The 23,710-nt window shown below is 35.8% G+C and overlaps 3 protein-coding genes, 1 non-coding gene and 1 pseudogene across 4 annotated transcripts; 3 read left to right on the top strand and 2 right to left on the bottom strand.

The window, feature by feature from the left end:
• Nucleotides 1-2,264: 2,264 nt before the first annotated feature.
• On the bottom strand, nt 2,265-7,753 carry LOC103964865 (probable plastid-lipid-associated protein 13, chloroplastic). Its single transcript, XM_009377854.3, has 7 exons — nt 7,333-7,753; nt 6,604-6,725; nt 6,435-6,518; nt 6,195-6,291; nt 5,398-5,614; nt 3,770-3,822; nt 2,265-2,573 (listed from the first exon to the last, which is right to left on the bottom strand). Exons 1-7 carry the CDS (start codon nt 7,612-7,614, stop codon nt 2,499-2,501), a joined length of 930 nt encoding a protein of 309 aa, XP_009376129.2. The 5' UTR covers nt 7,615-7,753; the 3' UTR covers nt 2,265-2,498.
• On the top strand, nt 7,654-13,437 carry LOC103964866 (annotated as a pseudogene).
• On the bottom strand, nt 8,608-8,680 carry TRNAA-UGC. Its single transcript has one exon. It is a non-coding gene; the product is annotated as a tRNA-Ala (tRNA).
• Nucleotides 13,438-14,193: 756 nt separating the features above from the next.
• On the top strand, nt 14,194-15,639 carry LOC103964876. Its single transcript, XM_009377865.3, has 2 exons — nt 14,194-14,715; nt 15,449-15,639. Exons 1-2 carry the CDS (start codon nt 14,326-14,328, stop codon nt 15,536-15,538), a joined length of 480 nt encoding a protein of 159 aa, XP_009376140.2. The 5' UTR covers nt 14,194-14,325; the 3' UTR covers nt 15,539-15,639.
• A 3,879-nt stretch (nt 15,640-19,518) lies between these two features.
• On the top strand, nt 19,519-23,182 carry LOC103964867 (probable protein phosphatase 2C 68). Its single transcript, XM_009377857.3, has 4 exons — nt 19,519-20,212; nt 21,014-21,378; nt 22,137-22,373; nt 22,478-23,182. The coding sequence occupies exons 1-4, from the start codon at nt 19,912-19,914 to the stop codon at nt 22,718-22,720; spliced, it is 1,146 nt and encodes a 381-aa protein (XP_009376132.2). The 5' UTR covers nt 19,519-19,911; the 3' UTR covers nt 22,721-23,182.
• Nucleotides 23,183-23,710: the final 528 nt, after the last annotated feature.

Raw genomic sequence — 23,710 nt, 5'->3', positions numbered from 1 at the left:
CATCCCTAGAATAAATACCAGTTTGTACCATCACCAAGAGCTACCTATAAAATTACTTCTTAAATTATAAGGAAAAAAAAAAACCCAATTTTAAAGAGTTGTAATTTAGTACTACTGGCTAGAAGTATTCCTCTTCACTTGTAAGCAAGAGATCTTAGATTCAATTATAACCAAAAACAAACTTGAACAACATTATTGTTAGCCCATTGTGAGTTTAAGTCCACCGTCTTTCTTAATGTTGATAATATCGTTTGTTAAAAAAAAATAATATTACAAATGTATAAATTTGATTTAAAAAATTAATCTCTTCTACCGTTATCCTCATACTGGAAAAAGTTAGCATTTTTGGTGAATTTTTTATTTGCAAATTGTGACATATTAAATATATTATTTATTGAATCTAAATAATTAAGATGTCCAGTGCGACTGGGATTACTCAAACCACCAAAAGTATCATCTTACAACGACCGTACACCTCTAAGATAATGACTTATTTAAGTGGTATATTCATGATTTGAATTTTCGCTGGTATTAAAGTACAAGTATTCTTGGATTTGATCAAGCGTGAAGCTCGGAAAAAGAAATTTAAACTTATACATTAACGTATTTCGTCTAATACTTGATGTACTTGTTGTCGTCAGTCAAACTATATCATGAACAAGTCAAAAAATACTGCATATGCCAAAGCAATTTGATGAGTGATCTCGAGAAAAAATTTCGTGTGCACAACCTGTCAAGATATGCCTAGCAGACATTACATCAAACATCTTATAGGGACAAAAAAACCCATACCAAGCAATCGTAGAGTTCTCAAAAGACCTTCATATATGTATTTTCTAGACTCCGTGTAGTCCTAAGACCACCTTGGTCTTAATGTACATTCGTCCCGTACTCATCCATGCCATAATACATATTAATTTCCATAGTTTGTAAGTAGTTAGAGAGTCCTTACGACAATATGTGTTGTGTTCATTTCCTCCCTCTGCAAAGTAGTTATAATTCCTCCCTTTTTTGTTTGATTCCTCCCTCTGCCAAGTTTATAAGGGAGGTGTAGGGTCTCGTGTATAAAAATAAATGCTCTTAAATACTTAAGCAACAAACTTATTGACATCTCTCAAGTAGTAAAGAACATTTACTGTTACGCCGGAATATTGTGTTCCATTCCCACTATCCATAAAATATGTTTTTACGTTTTTGTTACCGTCTAATTTTATCTATGTTCTTCCGGTCGATGTGTTTGATAGAGTCCGGAAGGAGACAATTATGAAAAATTGAGGCCAAAGTAGCGTGGAGAGGGAGGCTCCCAACCCTAAGAGCACTTTCAGTGTAGGAAGGCCCCGTGGGCAATAGGCAACTCAATCCCCTTAAATGAACAATAACTGTCCAAGTGCATCTCCACCCCTAGACTGAATAACCAAGACAATTCGTATTAAAACATTAGTATTTTTTATTTTATAAAATAATAAATGATAACTCTATTTTGAATTAAGAGACAAGTAGAGTTTCGAATAACAGGATCAAATCATTCAATGGTGAATTAAGGGGGTATAGTCAAACTTGGATTTGATAGGATTTTAAAAGACTTTAAAATCCTAATTTAGTCAATTAAAAGATTTTAAAGGATTTTAGAATCTATTCAAATCTAGGTGTAGTCAATTAAAGGATTTTAGAATCCTTTAAAATCTAGGTGTAGTCAATTAAAATATTTTAAAGGATTTTAAAATCCATCCAATTCTAAGCGTATTCAAAACATTAAGATTTTGGAGGATTTCAATAAGTAGTGAACTTTGTGGGATTTGAGAGCCAAAAGTATATATAACCAATACTAAAAAAAAATCCAACCTCACCCCCTAGGATTTCAAATCCTTCCACCACAATCCACCACAATCCATTCAAATTCTTTAAAATCCATATGAATTTTGTAGGAGTCTTTAATCTTCTTAAATCATATCAAATCTATCACTTTTAAAATCCTTTAAAATCTTAGTTTGACTACACCCTCCTAAGAAACATGCAGAGTGCGTGAAATTCATTTCCTGAATAAAAAATTGGAATGCCCTTCCAGTTAATGTAAGGTCAAGCTTGAGAGGCTGCGAACCTCTTGATTTCAAATTAGCACGGCAGCAGATAGCACATCTTAGTCAAACAATTTTACACTTGACAAACCTCTAATTTAAAAATATTATCCCTCTTCTTTTCCAGTTTTAATCCCTAATTAATCACAAGAATAATTAAGACACATTAAAAATGCTGAGACTTGCAGGGGACAACAAACCAAACCAGACTCAACGTTTGGTCCATTCACTTCAATTTTAGTACTTTACAAAGATATAAACATTGCCCCTAATTTTAATACCTCATCGCCGATTATTTGGAAGAATTTCAGGAGGTAACAAGGAAATACTAAGAGAGGAAGTGGTAAAGTATAGAAGTTGTTTTACTTGAAATATGCAGGAAAAAAAAATAGAAAAATTGAGTTCCCTTACATAAAGCACCCTTTAGCTTTCATACTCTATGATGCCTTCTTCCAGCCTGGTAAGCACTTCAGGAACTCCAGCAGCATCTCGTATTATCTGTATCAAACCCAGTTGCAGAATTTAAAACGTGATAAGGTATATCGCGCTACACAGCGACTTCAATATATCGAACATTAAAACGATCTTCTATGGTGATGACGAGGGAAAAAGTTTCTAATGCATATCCATTACTCATACCAGATATTTTACCACCTACAATTATAAGTAATGAACAGTGTACCGCTAATAGCCCCTAACCTATGCATCACTCCTCTCACTTGGTGCATCGACAATAAACCGTATGAGCAAAGCAGTTGGATGAGGTAAATCGCTCAAAATTCAAATGTCTAAATTTGACTCCCCTAAACTTGTGCGTGAGGGTTTGGGGAAATAGTATTCAACTCTGTCGATGTAGACTCTTAAAAGTCAGAAAGTCTTACATGCTAAGTAAGATTGATAATATAGCAATATCCAGAGACCGTCCACATAAAAACAGTGAAAAGAGTTGAAATTTCAGAGGTAAAACCTCTAAAATTCATCATTACAACTAAAACTAATTCTAAACCACACTTAAATTCCAAGGTTAGCAAAATGGTCAAGGGTAAAGGGAGCAAATTTAAACTTCTTTCATATCTTATTAAATCTAATGTAATCACGAAACACAATAATAAGGCTCAGAAAAAGGGATTGCCATTGACTTTGATAATAATATTCATGTACGATCAACGGGCTAATGGAATAGCCAAGGTCGCTATCTAGTGATAACAGATGATTCTGAATACGTCATACATATTTTACCAAAAGAAAAAGCATACATCATGATTCATGCATCTACAAGTTGCACACTCTTTACAAATGTATTTTAAAATGTAGAAAACTTTCCAGTACACACATGAAAATGAACCAGATTAAATACTTTTAGAAAGCTTAGAGGAGTCTCAATTCTTTAGTAAATTTATTCCAGTTGCCACCAAGAAAAGGGAAATAACTCTATCTTCCTCTATAAATTAACTTCCCCATGCGAGATATTTTAACATTAATTTAGCTATATTTTAAAATACTTAAAACAAAAACTGATCATCTGTTTTAAATCCACCGAGTTTTGATATGTCAAACTAAGAAGATTAATTATTTTGTAGTTATGCAATTCTGTTAATCATAGTGAGATAGGGGGTCATACTTTTTGCGAAGTAAATCACATGTGAAACAAATTGAAGCTGAATCACAAAATTAATACTCAGTATAATGCTTACAAGTATCTCGGTATCAAGATAGGAGATCATGAAGAGTCTCTCGAAAGATCCAGCTGCAGGCACAAAGTAAATGATTAGTATGGATTTATAATGAGGACTGGGTGAACATAGAGATAAATTAGTACGGGAAATACTTTATTTTATCATATTGGATGGAGCATTAGCAGGGAGCGGCACATACTAATACAAATAACACAAGAGTACATAAACACTTTATATAGAACTAGGTTAGTATAGAGGCTTAAAAGATGAGATAAGGAAAAATTGGATGAGGGTTATTGGATTGAGCATTAGCAAGGTGCGACATAAGCTACTACAAAATTGAACGAGGGTTATTGGATCCCATTTTTTTGGTTTTTGAAACTCATAAGTACTAAGTAATTTAGCTACATTCATCAGTTTTGAAAACTAAAAATTGGATCCAAGAAGGATACCAAACAGCCCCTAAACATTCTAGATTCTAGGTTGCAAACAGATCAAGCATGCAAAGAAGGAAAAAGGAAGAGGGGAAAGAAGAAAAAATTTGGAAACTGCATGCAAAATGAGATGCATCTGAGTGGTAAAAGTGTTCACTGGACAAAATAAAATATCTGCAGTAGTTGATGCCACAATGTTTGAATCTCAATCAAAAGAATCTGGTTATGGGCCGTGCATTAGAGCACTTTAGTATTTAGGACAACCAACAAAAAAAACATTCTAACCGACAGAGTGTAACAGAGAGACTTACATTTACAAATAAAAAGTCTCCTTCAAGATATCATAGCACTACCATATACCATCGATGACTGTGCCCCTTGAGACTTAGGTATTAATCATTTTGAGAGGGAAGAAAAAGAAGCTCATCGTCCAAGGAAAGCAAATGTTATAGCTCTCTTAACCCCATCTAAATCAATTAACAGGGAAATAAAGGGAAAACTTCTATTATAAAAGGAAAGATTAACAAGAATCTCAATTCTGAATTTATAACTTCTTGTATATTTAAATGTTATAGCTCATCGTCCAAGGGAAAATGTTATAGCTCGCCTAACCTAACGGCAACACCATTTTCAGAAATTTTGTGGTAGACACATGATTTTGACCAAGTGTCAACTAGTACCCCAAGGAAGACTATTGGTACCCTTGGATTTACAGAAGGGAGACATAACAGCTGATTAACTGCAATGCCAAATACAGCACAATAGTGTTGCAAATGGTAGGTAGAGAACCTTATGTACTTATAAGTTTATAACGTAGTCGCACATGCTAAAATTAACATGCAGGGAGGGCTAGGATTCATAGGCAAAAAGAACTCCCAAGCATCTTTATCCCAAATAGTCAGTTTCAAACGTTCATATACTGTCTTCTTAAATAGTACCTAACCACAAAAAGCACATATTCTTTGGACCATGCATTTAAAGGAGTTGATTGGAGTGCGTCAAATTTCATACAAGAAATTCACAAGTATCTTCTATCCCAATAGTTGGTTATCCATGATTTCATATACAAGTACTGTTTCATTGTGTATTACAAGCCAACAACATAGCAGATATTATTCAGACAACACGTTTAAAGGAGTTTACTGGAGCTCGAGATTCAACCATGCAATTAAGATAAAGAAAATAACTGGCTAAGAAAAGCATCACGCTTACTTAAAGGAACTTTCAGCCCACTGGAAAAGGCATCCCTAATAACCAGAGGAAGTTGTTGCACTGTGTTTACGGCCTGACCAAGTGCACCTTTTAGCTGGTCTGGTATTGTCTCTTCAATAACTTTTGGTGTCTCAAGAATCCCCTCAACATATTCCTCTTTCATTCGAACTGGTCCCTCCACAGTTAACTTGGTTGACAAAGTAAATTTGCTTTCTATCTGCACAGCACCAGCTCGAGTTGCATAGTGAATGCTCAGAAGAAATATTACATCAAAATTCAAATAGAACAGACAAATAGAAGAAATGATATGTAAGATCATGCCTAAATCAAAAGTATGTACTGACTATTTCTTATCTTAGAAAATACTAGCAGACTAAAACTTGTACTTCTTTCTCTCTTCCTTTCTCACTTTCATTTGTATCTACCAATCATATAACACGAATTTAATTAGATGGAAAGAATTGCCAAAATTGCTACTTTTCCTAACTTTCCAGGAAAAAGGATGAAAAGAAGTTGCAAACTTTAGTTACACAGATCTACCGGCTGGTCTTGTGATGTTGTACCTAAACAAATTGCACATGCAATCCAAGGTTCTGATGCAAACACGACCAACTTTCCCTAAACATACACTGTTGTTACAGCATAAATATGACTCATGTAAGTTCAATGTCCTTAAAATTGTGCTAGAGCTGTGAATTGACATGGATATGTGACACGTGCAGTATTTATCCTGAGTGCTTCATCATATAATTGAAAGTACACAAAGGTCTGGTAACTTTTAAAGAAAAAATAAATACCGAGTTGAACACTTTCAATTTTGCCGTAATCATTGCATTCCCATCCTTGATGACCACCTGCATTTTTGTCAAACTAGCCAAAGTTGAAGGAAACCTCCTGCACCAGTAGAGAAATTGCTTAATTGCACCAACACAGTATGCTACCTTTTAATTCAAACTTCAAACTAATTATATACCAAAACTAAGAAAGTCTTCTGAACCAATCAAACAATGAAATAGATAAACGTGTGCAGCACTTACTCAAACAAAAATCTGGCAGCAAAAAAACCTGGGCTTCCAGATCCAAACCACTCGAAGTTCCATCGACCTTCCAAAAAAGGCGACCTGGGTAGCTGAACAAACAAGTGACCATCTCATCCAAACCAAAAAGAAAAAAATGTGGTAATGCACTGTTCAGATATGCGCTCACGTTGTAGGACGTGGTGTTGGATTGACCCGCTCCAAAGCAGTTATCCTCTCATTCACATCAATCCGCTCCATGTCTGTTGTCTTCCCAGTGACTAAAGCCTCAAAACCCCCAGCATCCTTAAACTGAAACACAAGGTTTCCACATTAACCCAAGACTTGTATCATTTGATGATGCCATGTGAGTCGCTAGAAACATGTAAATCGTATGGCTTTTTTACTTATGTCTCGTTATTTGGGATTGGAGCCTATTTACCTCACCTCTTTGGACTTCTATTGAATCGAGAAATAGGTTTGCAATAATTGTAACGTCCCAAGTGCACAAGCGGAGCTCTACTTTAACTTTTAAGAGTTTGATTGATAACTTGAAAAGTTCTACAACAAGACATTTGCACTAATGCATTAACAAGTCCAAAACTTTGCGAAATCAAAATATATAATTTCCAGATATATTGAATGGAGCTATATTGTCAGGATTCGAACAATTTAAATTTTAATACTTTTAGCACTTTTGTAATTTGAATTTCGAAAGGTGCTTTTTCAGCTATGGAGAAAGCAAATTTTGTGCTTAGGAGTATAATCTAAAAATAGCAACAAAACAGTGCCTTAGATTTGCCATTATTCCTACATTACCACTTCCTAAACAACCAATTAGTGCAAAGAGCTAACGACTTCTCTCCTAATTAACAGATTATATATGAAAAAAAAGAAGATTAAAATTGCAAAGACTCACGGCGAGAAGAAGCGATTCTTTAGCGGAAAGCCTCTCCATTTCCTTAGCATAGGCAGCAGGAGCTCCTGGAACGGCCTGCTGAACCATCGCTCGGCATACGGACCGCTGGAGGCGAATTCTCCCGTCTCCGTTGAATTTCAGACGACGCTGCGGCGACCTACCGACCGAAACCAGTGCAGTGGTGGCGGTGGAAGAGAAGGCCGACGACGGCGAAGAAGACGAAGTCGAATAGCACGAGGCTATGGAAGAAAACGCAGAGAGGTGGCTCTGCACCGACGCCATTGGAGAGAGAGAGAGAAACCCTAGGGAGAGAGCTGAGAGAGTAGAAGTGTACTGGTTTTGAATCGTCGGAAGAGAGGAGAGACAGGTGGGTGGTTGACGGCTGCGAGGGAAGTGGGAAAGCTCGGGTGTCTGAGAGAGGGGTACTTTCGTCATTGGAAAAATAAGGTAATAGTGATGTCATATATGTGCTCCAGTGAGAAAAATGATGTCAATTTACTTTCAATTTTTTCACCACAATATTATATAGGAAATTATTTATACGTATTTATTAATATGTAATTTAGTTTGAGAAATAATTTAATCGTGTTGATGAACAAATTGGGTGTATTTTGAGTCAACATAAATGTGTTAAAGTAACCTATGCGAGAGTATTTATGTCACTACGTAATGATGATATGTAAAAAGATAAGGGTACAGAATTTAACACAATACCTACGTGGTTTATCCTCAGTTGAGCTACATTCACGGGTTAAAGAAGTTTTCATTAATAATATATTATTTAAATAATACAAGGATTTAAACATAAGTAGAGGACTAAGCCTGGATTAGGGGTCCTAAGAGCCAAGAGTCCTTAATGTGGGAGAGGTCTTTTATAGGTGAGGAGAGTTCCCTACTCTTGTCCATGCTCGATGTGAAATTTTAGGAACGTTGTTGTAGTGTTACCACCTGTCCTTGAGCAAGTTGGTTCCAAGTTGGAGGAAGTAAGGGTGCCTAAGCAAGGATTCTTACTGAGAATTCCTAGTTGACTCGCATTTGATGGTTACAAAGCTAATATAATATGGTACAAACAAATAACAATGTAGTCATATAAGTTATGCAATCTTCTCGACGAATTTGTAGTGTTCTCTATAAGTTTTGAATAAAACTAGAATTTAGACATTTAGTTATTATAAACACCTAAATAAAGTATCAAAAGTATTATAATGAACCTACCCAAAAAAATTGTTTTCTTATTAGCATCAAAATATAATAATAAAGTATGTTAAAAGAGAATGGAGATGCGGGGTATCGAACCCCGTACCTCTCGCATGCAAAGCGAGCGCTCTACCATGTGAGCTACATCCCCTACTTGAAATTCAAGAGGACATTAAAATTTTATTGAAATTGATCAGTTTTGTATTAGGCCATTTAAAAGCACTACTTAGTAAGAGTAACTGAGCCACCTCGAAGAGCGAGCCCAGTGAAATTCTCTGCTGCTGCTGCTGCTTATTTTCCCGCCATGGAAGCCATGAAAATCGATTCGGAGAAGAACCTCCACAGAAAGCATTCCACCTACAAATTGCTGGTCCGTACTCTCTCCCTCCCCCCGTTTCTCTCTCTCTAGAAATTGTACTTCCCAGATCAACTTGTTTGTTTACCGAGATAACACACGAGAAAAGAAGGGAAAGTAGAAAAATTTTCATGCTCAATCGGAAAGTTCAGTTCTTTTTCTAGGGTTTCTCAGTAACCTTTCCCGAATTACGAGCCACAGCTGAATTTTTTTGTAGCAATTAGTATGAATTATTTCATAATTTCGATTTTTTATTGGGTTTTTATTTACTTCGTGATTTTGTGTTAATTGCAGGACGAGAGGTTTGAGATTCAAAAGGAAATGTACAGGGGTCAACAGTACAGCCAAATATACTTCGCCCGCCTCCATATGATGAGGACCCTCCTCTATTCCCTTGTCCCTAACTGGAAACCCCATTTGCCAGGTTCTCAATTTTCTGTATTTATTCAACATTTGCTGAATTTTAGATTTCGGTTTTCCTGTTAAATTTCGTTCTTGACGGAGTTGATGGCACGGTACCCGTAAGTTTGTCTTTGAGTTGGCTACCCGTGGAAGATAATTGGTTTTCTATAATTCATTTAAAGTTTAAATTTTTTGCATTGATTGTCATGTTATTTATTATTTTTTATGATATCTGCATATCAAATGTCTTCGTATTGAAATAGGGGTTCGGGGCTTGCAGAAAGTTAGGATTTTGATAGGAAGAATGGGGTTCAACTTTTCTTACATGTCATTGGATTAGAATGAAGGCAGGATTTTTCTTCGGCTAGCTGTTGGGATTTTTCATTCATTTATGTGAAAATGTGAAGTATTAGTGATTTGGTTTTCGGGTAAAATGGCAATCTGAAATAATAGGGTGTTCTGTATGGTTTGTAGTTTGCAGAGTTTTGGGATTGGAAAGGGACAAGGAATGCATCATTGTTGGAACCCTCTACAAGCGCATGAAACTCAAGCCTTGTGTTCTTGATGAATACTCTAAGACGGTAGTGTACTTGCGCAATGTTAATTATTAATTTCTGAGGTTTTCTCATTTACTGTTTATAATATTGTAAATTTTACAGAGAACTGTGACACCACTTGTCAAGCCTCATAATTTTGTGCACCCAGATGACCATCTGATTTTCGAAGATGAAAGTGGAAGAGTTAAGCTTTCTGGGAATGTGCTTTCACTTTCTGTGTATGTAACAGGTCTTTGTCAAATTAAAATATTTATTCGAACTGTTTCATTTTGACCGGGAAGAGTCCAAATTGCTTAACATTCTACTATGAATCAATATGTTTGAAGCATGTTGATGTAGGACAATAGGAATAGCTAGGAACACAGAAGACATCCGGGCTCACTCCGGCATTTGGCATCACACCAAAGGTGTATTGTAGTCATTCCCGCCAAAGATGTATCTATCCCCTTTTTGTTTTTTAAATTAGCCCTTTCTGTAGGCTAATTGGTACATGAATATGGAAAGATCTACATAAATATAGTTTGAAATTTTAAAGACTAATTTAAAGACTAATTTATGACACTTGATGCATTAATTTTGTAACATAGAGAGACTTAAAAGACATGAACAGTACATGTGTAAACTGCATAAGAAACTAGAAATACCCTAATTTCTTAATTTCTGGCTTGGCTTGTGCATCACATGCTCATTCTACGTTAACATGTTGATAGGGACTATTGTTGGTTTACATGGAAAGGAGACTGATGCCGGTGACTTCCTAGTCCTAGATGTTCTTGGAGCTGGATTACCACCCCAGATAGAGTTGCCACTTAAATCAAGTATAATCTGAGTTTTCTCCCTTTCTATTACTTTGCAATTTTTCTTCTTTGCAGAAATGTTTGTTCTCTCCTATTTTTTTCTATAGACCTTCATCTTATATTTAATAATTTTATAGAAGGGTCTAATAACTTTGGAATCAAAATCAGTTCATGCAAGTTGAATACTACAAACTGTTGTAGGGATTGAAAGACACATTAATGCTAGGATTATGAATTTGGTGAGAAATGTACATTTGAAAAAAGGTCGAATTTATGCAAAAGTATGTTAGACAATATTGGCTATAAAAAAATATTGTTTAAGGAGGAGCTACAATGTCTTGTATTTAGTTTCTCATTTTCCTCTAGTATTCTTGTTCTTTTACAATTATCTTTACCTCAACCATTTTATACTAATTTTATTTTGTTTCACACAGGAGAAGGCAAATATGTTGTTTTTGTATCTCCAGTTTCAGCTTCTTGTTGATCATATAACAGGACATTTAGGAGATGAGAAGTTTCATGCCGTCTTATCCTTCATTATCGTGTGCTGTGCATTATATGTAAAACTGTCTTAACATACTAACTTCGTAGAACATTAAATAGGTACAAGGTATTGCAGCACAGATCATGTTGTAATTGCTGGAAATTCTATTGAGGTTCCTCGTGGACTTCTTAATGGACAGGTAAACCATTTAGATCTTTCTGTTAATAGGATGAATATATTGCTTAATGATTTCTTATAAACTGAAAAGCCTAAGAACATAGTTTTGAAGTTTTTTAATCTTTGTTGAAATAATAAAATGGAAAGCCTAAACCTTTTGTTGTATAGTTTCTTAAATTTTCAATCGAGATGCCTGATAGGTTTATATGCTACAGAAAAACTTAGTAATTCTCTTTCTAATTGTCGTTTTGTCCATTGTTGCTAGAATTTAGCATCAAAGGATCAATCAAGGCTGTCTGAGCCAATTAAGGAGCTGGATATTTTGTTGACTCAGGTTTGTTTAATCATATAACTAGTGAATATACCTCATCTGTGCTCCTATCATGAACTACACTGCTTAATTAAATATACTTGTGCTAGATTGCTGCAGGTTTGTCTTTGGATATCATTTGATCTTGATGATGTCAGGTAAAATTGTAGATCTAATTTGACTTTTCGCATTGTCGATCAAAATTTTTGTTTTGGTATTACTTATTAGGTAATTACTTTTGACATACTGTTATTGTGGCTTTCAGGTTTCTTGGAACATCGGGGCAAAATATAGATGACCTTGATAAGTATTCAGAAGCAACGGATAAACTTGATTTTATTGAAAGGACATTGAGGTGGAGGCATCTGGCACCAACAGCACCTAATACTCTTGGTATGAATTATATCTTTTGCCTGTGTAGTTTTATTGGTCACCCGAATCAATTTGTTATGTTAAATTGGTTGTTTGGCTTGGAATTCAGCTTGGCTGAACTTCGTCTCCAATTTGAGACTAAACAATGAAAATAAATAGGACAGTCATTTGTAATTTTGGTCATCCCATGGGTTTATGTTTGAGTTTCTCTTGTTATCATTATGTTTCAGGGTGCTATCCTTTCACAGATAGGGATCCGTTCCTGATCGAGAGTTGTCCTCACGTTTACTTTGTTGGTAATCAGGATAAATATGATAGTCGCTTAGTAAGGTTATTTTCTTGTAACTTCGGTAATCATTTACTAAATACTTTTCATGCCAAAAATGAATTATTTATTTCTTTTCATCACTTGAATAGTCTACAAACTTCCAATTGCAGGATCTGAAGGTCCGATGGTCAGACTCATTAGCATACCTAAATTCTGTGAGACGGGAGTTGCTGTTGTGGTAAGCTGTTTGATATTCGATTATGCTGAAAACTTCTTGAGGAGTAAATTTTGATGTCATCGTGAAGTTAGACGAGTTTTCATGTCTCGTCTGTTAAATAATTTCTTGCATTCATGCGTATTATGTTGGTGTTTCCCAATTATACAGCTAAACTTGGGGAATCATGAATGCCATACACTCAGTTTCGGGACTCAGTTCAGCTCATAACAACAAGGTACAAGGTTTATCAATGACAGTTCTTACTTCTTCGTAATTTGCCTCCAGTCAATTTTCTCTTTACAGAGGATAATCAAGGAGATGTAGAAGTAGGTTTTATAAAACTCCCATTTTAGATTAGAAAGAAGACAACTGGCTCTTTCTATAAGATCAAGTGATACAAATTCTGAAATAACATGAAATTATGACGCTTTACGGCACGATCCTTCATCTTTACGATACACATGCTAATTGATTTTTAGTTGAAAATAACTAGAAGTAATCTCATAGGTGCATTGATGACTCAAAACTCGTTTCGATGTATTTTTAACTAATCCAACATGCTTGACTATATTATGTTGACGCTATCAGTATTTGAAGTTCTGGAATATTTTAGGTGCGCTAAAAGAAGTCTGTACTGTTGCATGGAATTTCTTGAACATTTGGAAGTGCATGCCCAGAAAACCAACCTTAAGACGCTCACTGAAATATTCTCAATTAAAATTCAAAATTCATAATTTCAGGCTTCTGAAGACATCCTCTAACAGCATTTGTGGAGATCCATTGAAAAGAAATCCGAATGGATGGAATCTGGCGGGGCCAGTATATTTGTTTCTTATTGTAACATTTGCTTGTAGAATATCATTATATATGTTCTACAAAGTGTAATATTCAAGGAAAACTAACGAAAGTCTAAAAAAAAACTTTAATTTTAATGAAAAAGAACAAATAAAGGTGTAGTGAATAGTGCCAAGAAAAGGTAAAATTATGGTTTTTCGTTAAAAGTGAACAGTACCATAAGTGTTTTGTTAAAATTTCTTAATATTTATTGTATTTATTTTCAATTAGGCATTAGATTTCCTTAGTTACTTCTCTCACTTCATTATGCAAATGACTTCACTACCCGTTTACTTTTTCGTTACATGTAACGAATAATTCCTTGTTACATGACAAAGTGACATTATTTTACTGTGAAAACTTCATAATTCAAATTGGTTATTTCCGTTATCATCATCTACAAATCCATCTCTAGAAAAAAAAAATTATTTGATTTAGAGATTGTTTAGTCATCTATATGAATCAAACAAGTTGACGAAATCCTGAGAATATTGCTTGTTACCATAAACTTCGATGTGTTCAACACATAAGAATCGCTAAACAATCCTCTTCTTAAAGATGATCTTTTTTTATTATGAGCAAAAAAGATGATTTTTATAGTGGGCTTATGGTCCAATTCCTCACCAATCCATTATTATTACCGTTACTTGGCCCAAAAACTCCAGATCCAACTTTTTCGCCACCACATCTTCTGCAAAATTTGTGTCAGGATTGAACGTGGGAACCCTAAACCATATACAATGATGCCAAATTGGAATTTTTGGTACTCCAAAACATAATCACATGCTCGCAAATCATAATACACTGCACCTCCAGGCTCCTCTTTGTCTCCCTTGTAACGGCTATATTTCCCCCACTCCCCCAATTATTCAAATAATTCCTCCAAGTCCTAACCCCAACGGTCCAATTTCTACAAATACAGTATTAGCACTAATAACACGTACATATAAATTATAAAGCTTCCACATTGCAATTTTACGTACTATCTTTCTCACAATATCTCTCTCGTTTTACAAATTTACAATGGAAGCTATCACTGCTCCAACTCCTACTTGTAATACTACTACTGCTGCTGCATCTGCAAGCGTTCAACATGTGACCAAGAAGTCTTCCGACGAGCTGCTGAGGAAATTTGCGGATTCCGGGGACGAGGCTGAGGTTCCTGCGAGGAAACAGCTGGCGGTGAGGGTGTCAAAGCGTCGGAAAAGAAGAAGCCGGGTGAACGGGGATGGGGATCAGCAGTGTGAGAGCCCGTTGAGTGGGAAGAGTGGGTTGGTGGAGAGGAGGTCTCTGCTTCCTGCTGGGACTAAAAGCAAGGCGTTGTTTAGGAAAATTGGGATTCATGGCGGCAGGGCTTCACACCTCAGGGCTAGGGATATCAGGAACAAGTCCCTCTTTGGCACAATTCACAAGGTTAGATTTTTGTTATTTTTGTATTTATTACATTACATAAAATGTGTTTTGATACCAGCGATAGTTAGGAAGGGAGTTTCGTACTCGGTACATTGGATGAAAAAGTAAATGCTTATACTCACACATAGATACGAGATTATGAGGTCCTGCATTGATTGTCCTTTTCTCCAATATCGCTTGTGAAAAAAAAAATCTAATACCGCTTTAGTTCTTTTGTCCTAAATTGTAAACCCTAAACCCGAAAACAGTGCATCAGTCCTTGTGTGATCTGAGGCATATAGAAAGCATTAGTAGAGCAGGGTCCAACATCTCTCCCCACCCACCCACCACCCACCACCCACCCCCAACCCCATCATCTGTAGATTGTTCATTAGGGTTTAGGGTTTTACGGCAACTCTGTGGTGCAGCCTGTTGGACCTGTTAGTAAAGCTGTCACTAGCTTGGTCCAATTTGCCAGCTAACTAACCAACCTGCCTATCTCCATTTTTATTAAGGGGAGAGGAGGGGGGAGGGTAAAATAGTTAAATCTTGCATATAGGGATCTAAAAATTTTGTAGCGGTTATATCTTACATAAAACTCGTACTGCTGAATGAGACTTAACATTATAGTCGGACTTATTTTTTTTTCATTGATAAAAACTTGTGAACTTTTATATTGTTACAATTTACAAGTGGGAATGAAAAGTCAACTTATATTGATGCTTTTTTGTGTTTGTCATGATGTTATGTGCAGACATGGAGAATGGCCATTGAAGGAGCTTCAAAGGTTTTCATGGAAAAGCATTACAACAGGCACAAGCGTTTGATCAATGACATTGTCTAGCTCAACGAACAAACACCCTCTTAGTATTAATCTGATCGTCCATTTTTCAAATGCGTGGTTCAAATTCATTGTATATTAGTATAAAGATGCTTTTTTTATCACGAATTTTATTAGTTTGGTATGAAGTTTTAGTTTCCTAACACAATCGGTTCGGTCTAATTTTCAACCCAAAATCCGAATTATACCTAATAAGACGAATATTTAAACCGAAACGTGTCCACCCTCTACTAATAAAAATTCTCCACCTCCTCTTATCCATATAGAAGAAATGGAGTTTCTAACCCAATTTGTTGGCCAAATAAAAGAGCAGCACTTGTACATGTGATGTTGACCATAAGGACAGCACAATCGTCTGATGGGATTCATGGAGTCAAATCTGATCCCATCCGTGGCAACAACGACATCTTCAATCTCCAACTGTACCATCATCCCATGAATGCCCCTCTGTGTGTGTTGTAGTGGATTCATCATCTTTCTAGATTATCACAAAGAGAGAGAGAGAGAGAGAGAGAGAGAGAGAGAGAGAAGGCAACCTGAATAGTGAAAGCTGTGACAGAAACGAAAAAGCCACGGTTACTCACATGCTGCATGTGTTATGGAGAGCCTTTAATTTTCTATTAATTTCTTGGAAAGCAACATGCCGTCCCTCCCTCCTCCTACCTCCGCTGCATTTCCTCCGTTCATAAAAAAAGACAAAGGTTGGTTTCCTGAAAAAAGGGCAAAGGTTGGTTTCCTGATAATCTTTAGGTCATCTCTAATCGAAGGGTCTAGAGGATCAGAAGGCTGAAAATAATCCGAAAACCGTCTTTAACAGAGGGCTAGGCCAGAGGGCTGTGGAATCTGAGAGGATCTCAAAGAATCAGAGAGGGCTAGGGGCTGGAGGGCTGGTTGCTTGGCTGGCCAGAAAATATAGCTTTTCTGTTGGTTATAACTGACAGGATTGTTTAAAAAAAAAAATTTGGATACAATGGCTAGTCAACTAGCCGTTGTATTCAAATTTTTTTTTTTTTTTTTGATTTTTTGGGCCATTTTTTTTTTTAAATTCTTAAAAATTCTAATTTTTTTTTTCTTATAAATACCTAAACCATTCATTAAATTTAAATTCTAATTGTTTTGGTTTTTTGGACCAGTTTTCGTTGTAGTTTTTAAATTTAAGTTGTTGGATTTGAATTTAAGTTGTTGTAGTTTTTAAATTTAAATAATAAATTATGTTTGGCCCTCGGTTGGAGACAATTTTTTGTGGCAGGGCTAAAACGAGCCCTCTAGCCCTCTGGCTCTCGGTTGGAGATGAAGGCAAATATGGCTCTGTACTGTTCATTAAAATATTAATATCTTGGAGAATCTTGGAGGGCCAAAGGGCTAAAACGAGTCATCTGGCCAACTCTTGGTTGGAGATGACCTTACAATTCATGGTTACACCTACCCAGATCACTCACACGTGTTCTCTAGGGTTGGATCTCATATCATGATTATGATCGAATATTTTGTCCAAAAAGTCTACTCAAATATATATATATATATATATATATATATATATATTTATATATTGTAAATTAAATAAATAAATAATCGTGACTAATTTTAAATAGTTGGATATAACTGGGGAAGATAAGTTGTAGTGCTTATTATTATTATTACTAGTATATGGGCACACATTTGTGTGTGAGAAGATTTTTTATTTTTGTTTTTGAAATAGAAGGAGAGAGGAAGAGAGTGATAGATAATGTGGGAGTGGGGGTTTTTTTTTTAATTTTTTAATTTTTTTAATTACAGATATGTTATGATTATATGTAGGTGAGGTTTTGAAAAAAAAATCAAAATTTATTTGTGTGAAATTACATTTTTGCCTCATATTTCATGTTCATGTTCTGTTTTAATTAGAAGGTTAAATTGATAATTTTATAAAATTTTTTGGTTGACAATGAGTGTTTTATTAATTAGTAGAGATTATTCATAAATTTCATAAGCCATAAAGAAAAAGAAAAGAGAGTTGCACATGCCACATGGGATGGATATTGTAATTTGTAGGAATCTAAAGGTTTTATGATGCTAAAAGGAAGCTTCATACAATCTCAATTTCAGGGGAAGAGGAGGCATAGACTTTGTCATTATTTAAGGTCAACGCACAATTTGCTTCACCCCATTTATAATAGGGAGGAGTTTTAACGAAAAGCCTACAATATTGTTCAATTTAACGAAAAATCATATTTTTACACTAAAAAATCAAACCTGATACTATTCATTTTACTCTTTATTTTGTTCTTATCGTTAAACTCAAAGTTTTCAAATCTTTTTCATTAATTTTTCTTTTTATAATATTATAGCTAAAAGAGAAAATCACACTTTTGAAATCTGCATTGGCTAATCAATTATCCTCTTTTTAATCATATGAGCGATTGTGTACATGCTATGTAAGTGTTAAGCATGAGGAGAAAGTGAAATAAAAACTTTTTTAATAGTTCAAAACTAGATCTTTAGTTTGACATAAATATTCATGATAAAAATTAAGGCTACAAATACATATAAAGTAATTGTTTTCGTTAAGGAAGTTCTGTTTTGACAAAGCAATATTGATTGCTTTAATTCCAACTTAGAATTTGGGTGTAAGGAGGCGTTATACTGCTCCAACTAACTAGCGTAATTTTGTTTGGTTATATAAGCATTATATCTTGAGCTACTAGCCCTCTTAGACCTACTCCAACCCTTGAAGTAAAACTTAAATTTTAGGTTATAAACTCACCCAACTTGCTCTAAACCCTTGATGCAAAAATGAGTTTTGGGTTAAAACTCATTTTTTTGGGCACTTTTCAACCAGGATTTAGCAAGGGTTAGTGGGTTGGCCCACTAGTGTGACTAGACGCGCCCACCAGAAACCAAGCCACGACAAATTTGACGCGCCTAACACCCCAACTCTCAAGGAGCTGGCAATGCAGGGGTCCAAGGCACATAGGTGTATCATTCACCAGTCCGAGCCCAACGACTCTTTCCTTCATCAAACAGTTGTGGTTAATTGGACGTTGGTTGATCCAACGGTCCAAATTTAATTTATTTAATTTTTAATTTTATATTTATATATTCATTAAATCCAACTGCTGAGATCTAATATGATAAAATCTAACGGTAAAAAAACATAACAATCCAAATTTAAATCTAATGATTAAAATACTTAAAAGAATTATTTCTAGTGTTCCATGAATTTCATGGTGTCAATTTAGTATTTTTCAATATTCATCAGAAACTAAATATTTTTAAGTTAAAATGTCTATAAAATTAAATGAGGATAATCTACATATTTTTTAATAAAAAAAAGTTAATTAAAAAAAAGCTTAAATTCATTTTAAATAATCTCGGGCTAAAAATTTAATTCAGGTTGGGAACAGAAAAATTGCCTCTGAGTTAAAACATAGATTTTCTAGGTTAAAAAGTTTATGTTTTAACCCAAAAGTTGGAGATGGTCGGAGTATGATTTTCTCCCATCCTAATCTCTCTCCCTTTCCATCTCCTCCTATTTGAACAGTTACAGTTAAGTCACGTCAATGTTTTTGGTTCATTTTTTAATAGCTAGAAGAAAACAAAAAATAATCTGTGAGAAGATGGGAGGAAAGAGGATGTAAATAGAAGAGAAGAAAATCTTACTCCGAGATGATCTTAGCTCCTTATAAAATACTTTTATTTTCACAGTTACATTTAATTCATATTAAAATTACAAAAATGATGTCATCATCACTAAAAAGCCTTCGATCATTTTTTAATTTACATTTTTTGAAATTGTTCAAGAATTAAATAAAACGAGAAATTTAGAGAAAAAGACAATTTGGTGATAGTGACATGTATAAAGTGAGAGGTGAGGCCCCACAAAAGAAAATATTTTGAATTCTTAAAAAAAGAAAAAGAAAAAAAAGAAACAAAAACAATTTGAAAACAATGTTTTGCCAAATCCGCTTTCGTCATCACACCAGTGACATTTCCGTCAATTTACAAACACCATTTCGAAAAAACAAAGCAGAATAGAGCGCTTCTCACACGCTTTCTTTCGTCAACTTTCCCCTTCCCTTCCACGCAGTCCTTGTTGCTCTGCAAAACCCCTCTCTCTCTCTCTCTCCCTCCCTCCTCTTTCTCTCTCTAAACGCACAGAGAGAAGGACAGAGGAAGACTCAGAAAAACCCACAGACCCCTTGAACCTTTTGTCTCAAAAATCACAACTCCTTTTGGATTTTGCCAATCCTCCAAAATCTTCCCAAATTTTGAAACTTCATTCAAAAACAAGCGACCCAAATCTTTAATTTTCTCAAAGAGCACCTGAAATCCACGAAAGGGTTGTCGGATTACAGAGGAAAGTAGCAGTTGTCGGGGTTGTTGTTGGGAAATGAGGGATGTTTTCGTGGCTGACAAGGATAGCGTGTACGTGTTGGAAGCCATTGCGGAGATATGCCCGTATGAACAAGGATGAGGTGGACGACTCGTCGTTGGAGGACCCTTTGCTGTGGTGCAGAAGCCTCGACAGGCACAGCTATGGAGAATTCTCGTTCGCTGTCGTGCAGGCCAATGAAGTTATTGAGGATCACAGCCAGGTGGAGACCGGCCGAGACGCCACCTTTGTTGGTGTTTATGACGGACACGGTGGACCTGATGCTTCTCGCTTCATTAATGACCATCTCTTTCTTCATCTCATGAGTGAGTGAGCCAGAGCCCCTATTTTCTTGGTTTTTGGATTCTTTTCGTTTCTTGGGTTTTTATTTTCCTGTTTTGATTTGAGCGATATTCTAATTTAATCTAAACTGCCGGGATTTGAGCTTTTGTGGTGAGCCGAGCACACTGCTTTAGTCAACTTTGCGGGCGTAGTGTCTGCTTTTTCTTGGGATTGTTGGAGTTGTGTGTTTTGATGGATTGTTTGGGATTTGTGTGTTTTTGAAAGGTGTTGTCTTTGATGTTGTTGTTTCTTTTAAACTTAAATGTGAATTGTATGTTTGTTTGATGGTCAATTGGTTTAAAGCAGAGTCTTGGATTTTTCTCTACTGGGTAAATTTTTGTCAGTGGAGTTTGTCTTGATGATGCTGAAATATACACAGCGCTGTTATTTGAAAGGTTTAATTTATCTATGCTAAAAAAAAAAAAATCAGAAGAGAGAATCGGAGGTTGAGTTATGTTTATCTTTTTTGTTCTGCATAGTTCGAGTAGAGTTGAATGTACAATTCTGTGAAATTTGAAATTTTTGTTTCTTTGATGCATTGTCTTTTCCCTTCCACACTGGAGTCAAAGGCCCTTCTTTATATGCCAATAGAGAGCCTTTTAGCTATATGTGATTGGGGAAGTGGAAGAGGAGGATAGTTTAAGAACACGGGCGCTTGCCGTGCTTCTGTTGCAATACTGCTTATTTTTCGTATTCTATGCTTCCCCCTCCATTTGCAGTTGTTCTGTACACCATGTACTTTTGGATTTTTCAAATTGCAACTTATTTAAATGTTTTTGTTACAGGACATGCTCGAGAAAAGGGAACCATATCTGAAGATATCCTTAGAAGTGCCTTTTCTTCGACGGAGGATGGGTTCCTTACTCTTGTGCGTAGGACTTGTGGAATAAAGCCATTAATGGCAGCAATTGGGTCTTGTTGTCTGGTTGGAGTTATCTGGAGGGGAACATTGTTTGTTGCTAATCTAGGAGACTCTCGAGCAGTAATTGGTTCTATAGGTAGATCGAATAAGATAGCTGCTGAACAGCTAAATAGGGAGCACAATGCAAGCATGGAGGAGGTTAGACAAGAACTCAGGTCCTTGCATCCAGATGATTCACATATTGTTGTTATGAAGCATGGCGTTTGGCGTATCAAAGGCATCATACAGGTTTACTCACTTTCCGTCTCTCTTTAACTGACATGCTTGGTTTTGTCATGTCACGTTATTTGTTGCATATATAATTATATGTGTGTGTGTGTGTGTGTGTGTGTATAAATATGCACGATCCCTTTTTTTCTTCATCTGTTATTGCCTGCTGTCATCAATTTTTGGATAGAATTATAGTTTATAAAGCTATTGCATACTTGTGTAATTACGTATGTTTTACTTTTTTGTATTGTCCTGGTACCTACTTTCTAAATCTGGTCTTATTTCTAGTTTTTGGAGATATATTCTGTACTTTTCTCAACTTCCTTCTGTTAATGATACCCACTTTCTATAACGAGTCAGTTTGTGATTTCTGACTTACGAATTCTGTAATCACCTTAACATAAATGTTCAGAATGCTTAAGGATTGCTTTAGTATCTGCACATGCCCTGTCAAGATGTGTGTCTGTTAGCAAACACAACTGCATACATTTCTTTCGTTACTTTTCGGTCTGAGTAGAATCAGTGTTTGTAGTTGCATCAGTCAGGTATGTCGTAGATGCTGCAGGACTAGGTTTTTGTGTTGTATTTCTTCATTACACGCATGTTTAACATTTTCACTCCCCCACAGTAGCGGTTGCTTAAAATCAACCGGTATGCACATTCAGCATTCAGTTCCTGTGTTAGGTACTAACTACAAATTTTATTTGCCAGTTAGATAACATCGTTGACAAGTTATTAGTAATTACTTAAATTTCTCTTTACTTGCTTGCTGTCAGGTGTCTAGATCTATCGGTGATGCATACTTAAAGAGGCCAGAATTTTCTCTTGATCCTACGTTTCCGAGATTTCACCTACCTGAGCCCCTTGGCCGGCCTGTGCTAACAGCAGAACCATCTGTATGTGCTAGGGTTCTACAGCCCAATGATAAATTTGTAATATTTGCATCCGATGGGCTATGGGAGCACATGACAAATCAGGAAGCTGTGGAGATTGTACATAATAATCCTCGAGCAGTATGTTTTTTTTTCCCTTCTAATAACTCTTTCGTCTTTTTGTTTTTTGCTTTTATTATCAAGATCCCAATCGTTCTTTCTTCTGTTGTTTTAAAAAATGTCAGGGAATTGCAAAAAGGCTTCTCAAAACAGCTTTGAGCGAGGCAGCTAGGAAAAGGGAGATGAGATATGACGACCTTAAGAAGGTTGGAAAGGGAGTTCGGCGGTTCTTTCACGATGACATTACAATTGTTGTCATTTTTATAGATCACGATTTACTGGGGAAGAACCAACCCGCGCCTGATCTTTCCATAAGAGGGTTCATTGACACTGTTGGACCCTCGAGTTTTAACATGTTCAAGGACTGATATGATGTGAAGTCAGTATAACACCCCGTAACTCGATTGGCTGGGTCTGGTTTTAAGAAACCAGGTTCAGCAAGTTTTATTCTCCAACGTTTTTCTAACATTGGGTTGTTTTCTTCCAGTTTTTCTTTTATATAAACTGATTTGTTTCCATAAAACTATGCACCCTAGGCAAGTCTATGGACAAGCTTCAGATTTTTTTCGAGGTTCGTAAGTTGGAGTCTGTATACACCCGAAAGCTGTGCAATGTGTTTCGATTTAATAAATCTGTTCTTTTTACGCCTTTTCAGTTACTGTAAGCGTTTTAAGAATGTGAAGCCAGCGAAGTACTGCAACGCTTGTTCGCCCTTTGATGGTTGTATCTTTATGAACAAGTTGCTGGAAAACCAATGGTGTAAATTTGATATGCGGAATTCTGGAGCTATATTGTTTTATAATGCAGACCATTACTTTGAAATCTTTCAATTTGTTGTGTTCTTGTTTGCTTTATCAGAAAGAATGATTACTTGGGTTGCAAGTGAAGACATCTTCATCGCATGCTTTGTTGTCTACCATTATTCGGTAAACCTATCACTTTCAGATTTCCTCAAAATTAATTGTAATAACAACTACACCCACCATGGTTCTGTTGGCGGCTCAAAGTTGGTGACTCGAGGCCTCACTAGTGGGATAAATGTTTCTCTATCCGGTGTCACTACCCCTCTTTGTATCTCTCTTGTCACAAAGAGAGGGCTAGTGACACTGAGGCAGCGATGCTTTTATCGACAATCAAGCACAAAGTCAATAAGTCTTGTCTTTAGCCATGTCATAAAAAAGACAGCATCAAAGATTCCAAATGCTAATGAGAAATTGGAATCTTTTAATGCACTAAATTTGCATCATGAATCCAAAGGCATAAGTTTGATTTTCGCTTCTTCACTGTGATTTATAATAAAATAAAGGCTTATTAGACGAAATGCCTCCTGAAACCATCATTAAGTCTCAGTTTATCCT

Source organism: the organism of the source record quoted next, unplaced genomic scaffold, assembly GCF_019419815.1.
Source record: "Pyrus x bretschneideri cultivar Hongxiangsu unplaced genomic scaffold, Pyrus_bretschneideri_v1 Contig9, whole genome shotgun sequence".
NCBI lineage: Eukaryota > Viridiplantae > Streptophyta > Magnoliopsida > Rosales > Rosaceae > Pyrus > Pyrus x bretschneideri.
The sequence above is the reverse complement of the archived record's forward strand: the minus strand, read 5'-3'. Positions and strand labels throughout refer to the sequence as shown.

Coding starts and splice junctions, on each gene's coding strand:
- LOC103964865 (XM_009377854.3), bottom strand. CDS start 7,614: ATGGCGTCGGTGCAGAGCCACCTCTCTGCGTTTTCTTCCATAGCCTCG. Junction 6,519..6,603: donor CCAACACCACGTCCTACAAC/GTGAGCGCATAT, acceptor TCAGCTACCCAG/GTCGCCTTTTTTGGAAGGTC. Junction 6,292..6,434: donor GCTGCCAGATTTTTGTTTGA/GTAAGTGCTGCA, acceptor CTACTGGTGCAG/GAGGTTTCCTTCAACTTTGG.
- LOC103964876 (XM_009377865.3), top strand. CDS start 14,326: ATGGAAGCTATCACTGCTCCAACTCCTACTTGTAATACTACTACTGCT. Junction 14,716..15,448: donor TCTTTGGCACAATTCACAAG/GTTAGATTTTTG, acceptor TGTTATGTGCAG/ACATGGAGAATGGCCATTGA.
- LOC103964867 (XM_009377857.3), top strand. CDS start 19,912: ATGTTTTCGTGGCTGACAAGGATAGCGTGTACGTGTTGGAAGCCATTG. Junction 20,213..21,013: donor TCTCTTTCTTCATCTCATGA/GTGAGTGAGCCA, acceptor TTTTTGTTACAG/GACATGCTCGAGAAAAGGGA. Junction 22,374..22,477: donor TACATAATAATCCTCGAGCA/GTATGTTTTTTT, acceptor AAAAAATGTCAG/GGAATTGCAAAAAGGCTTCT.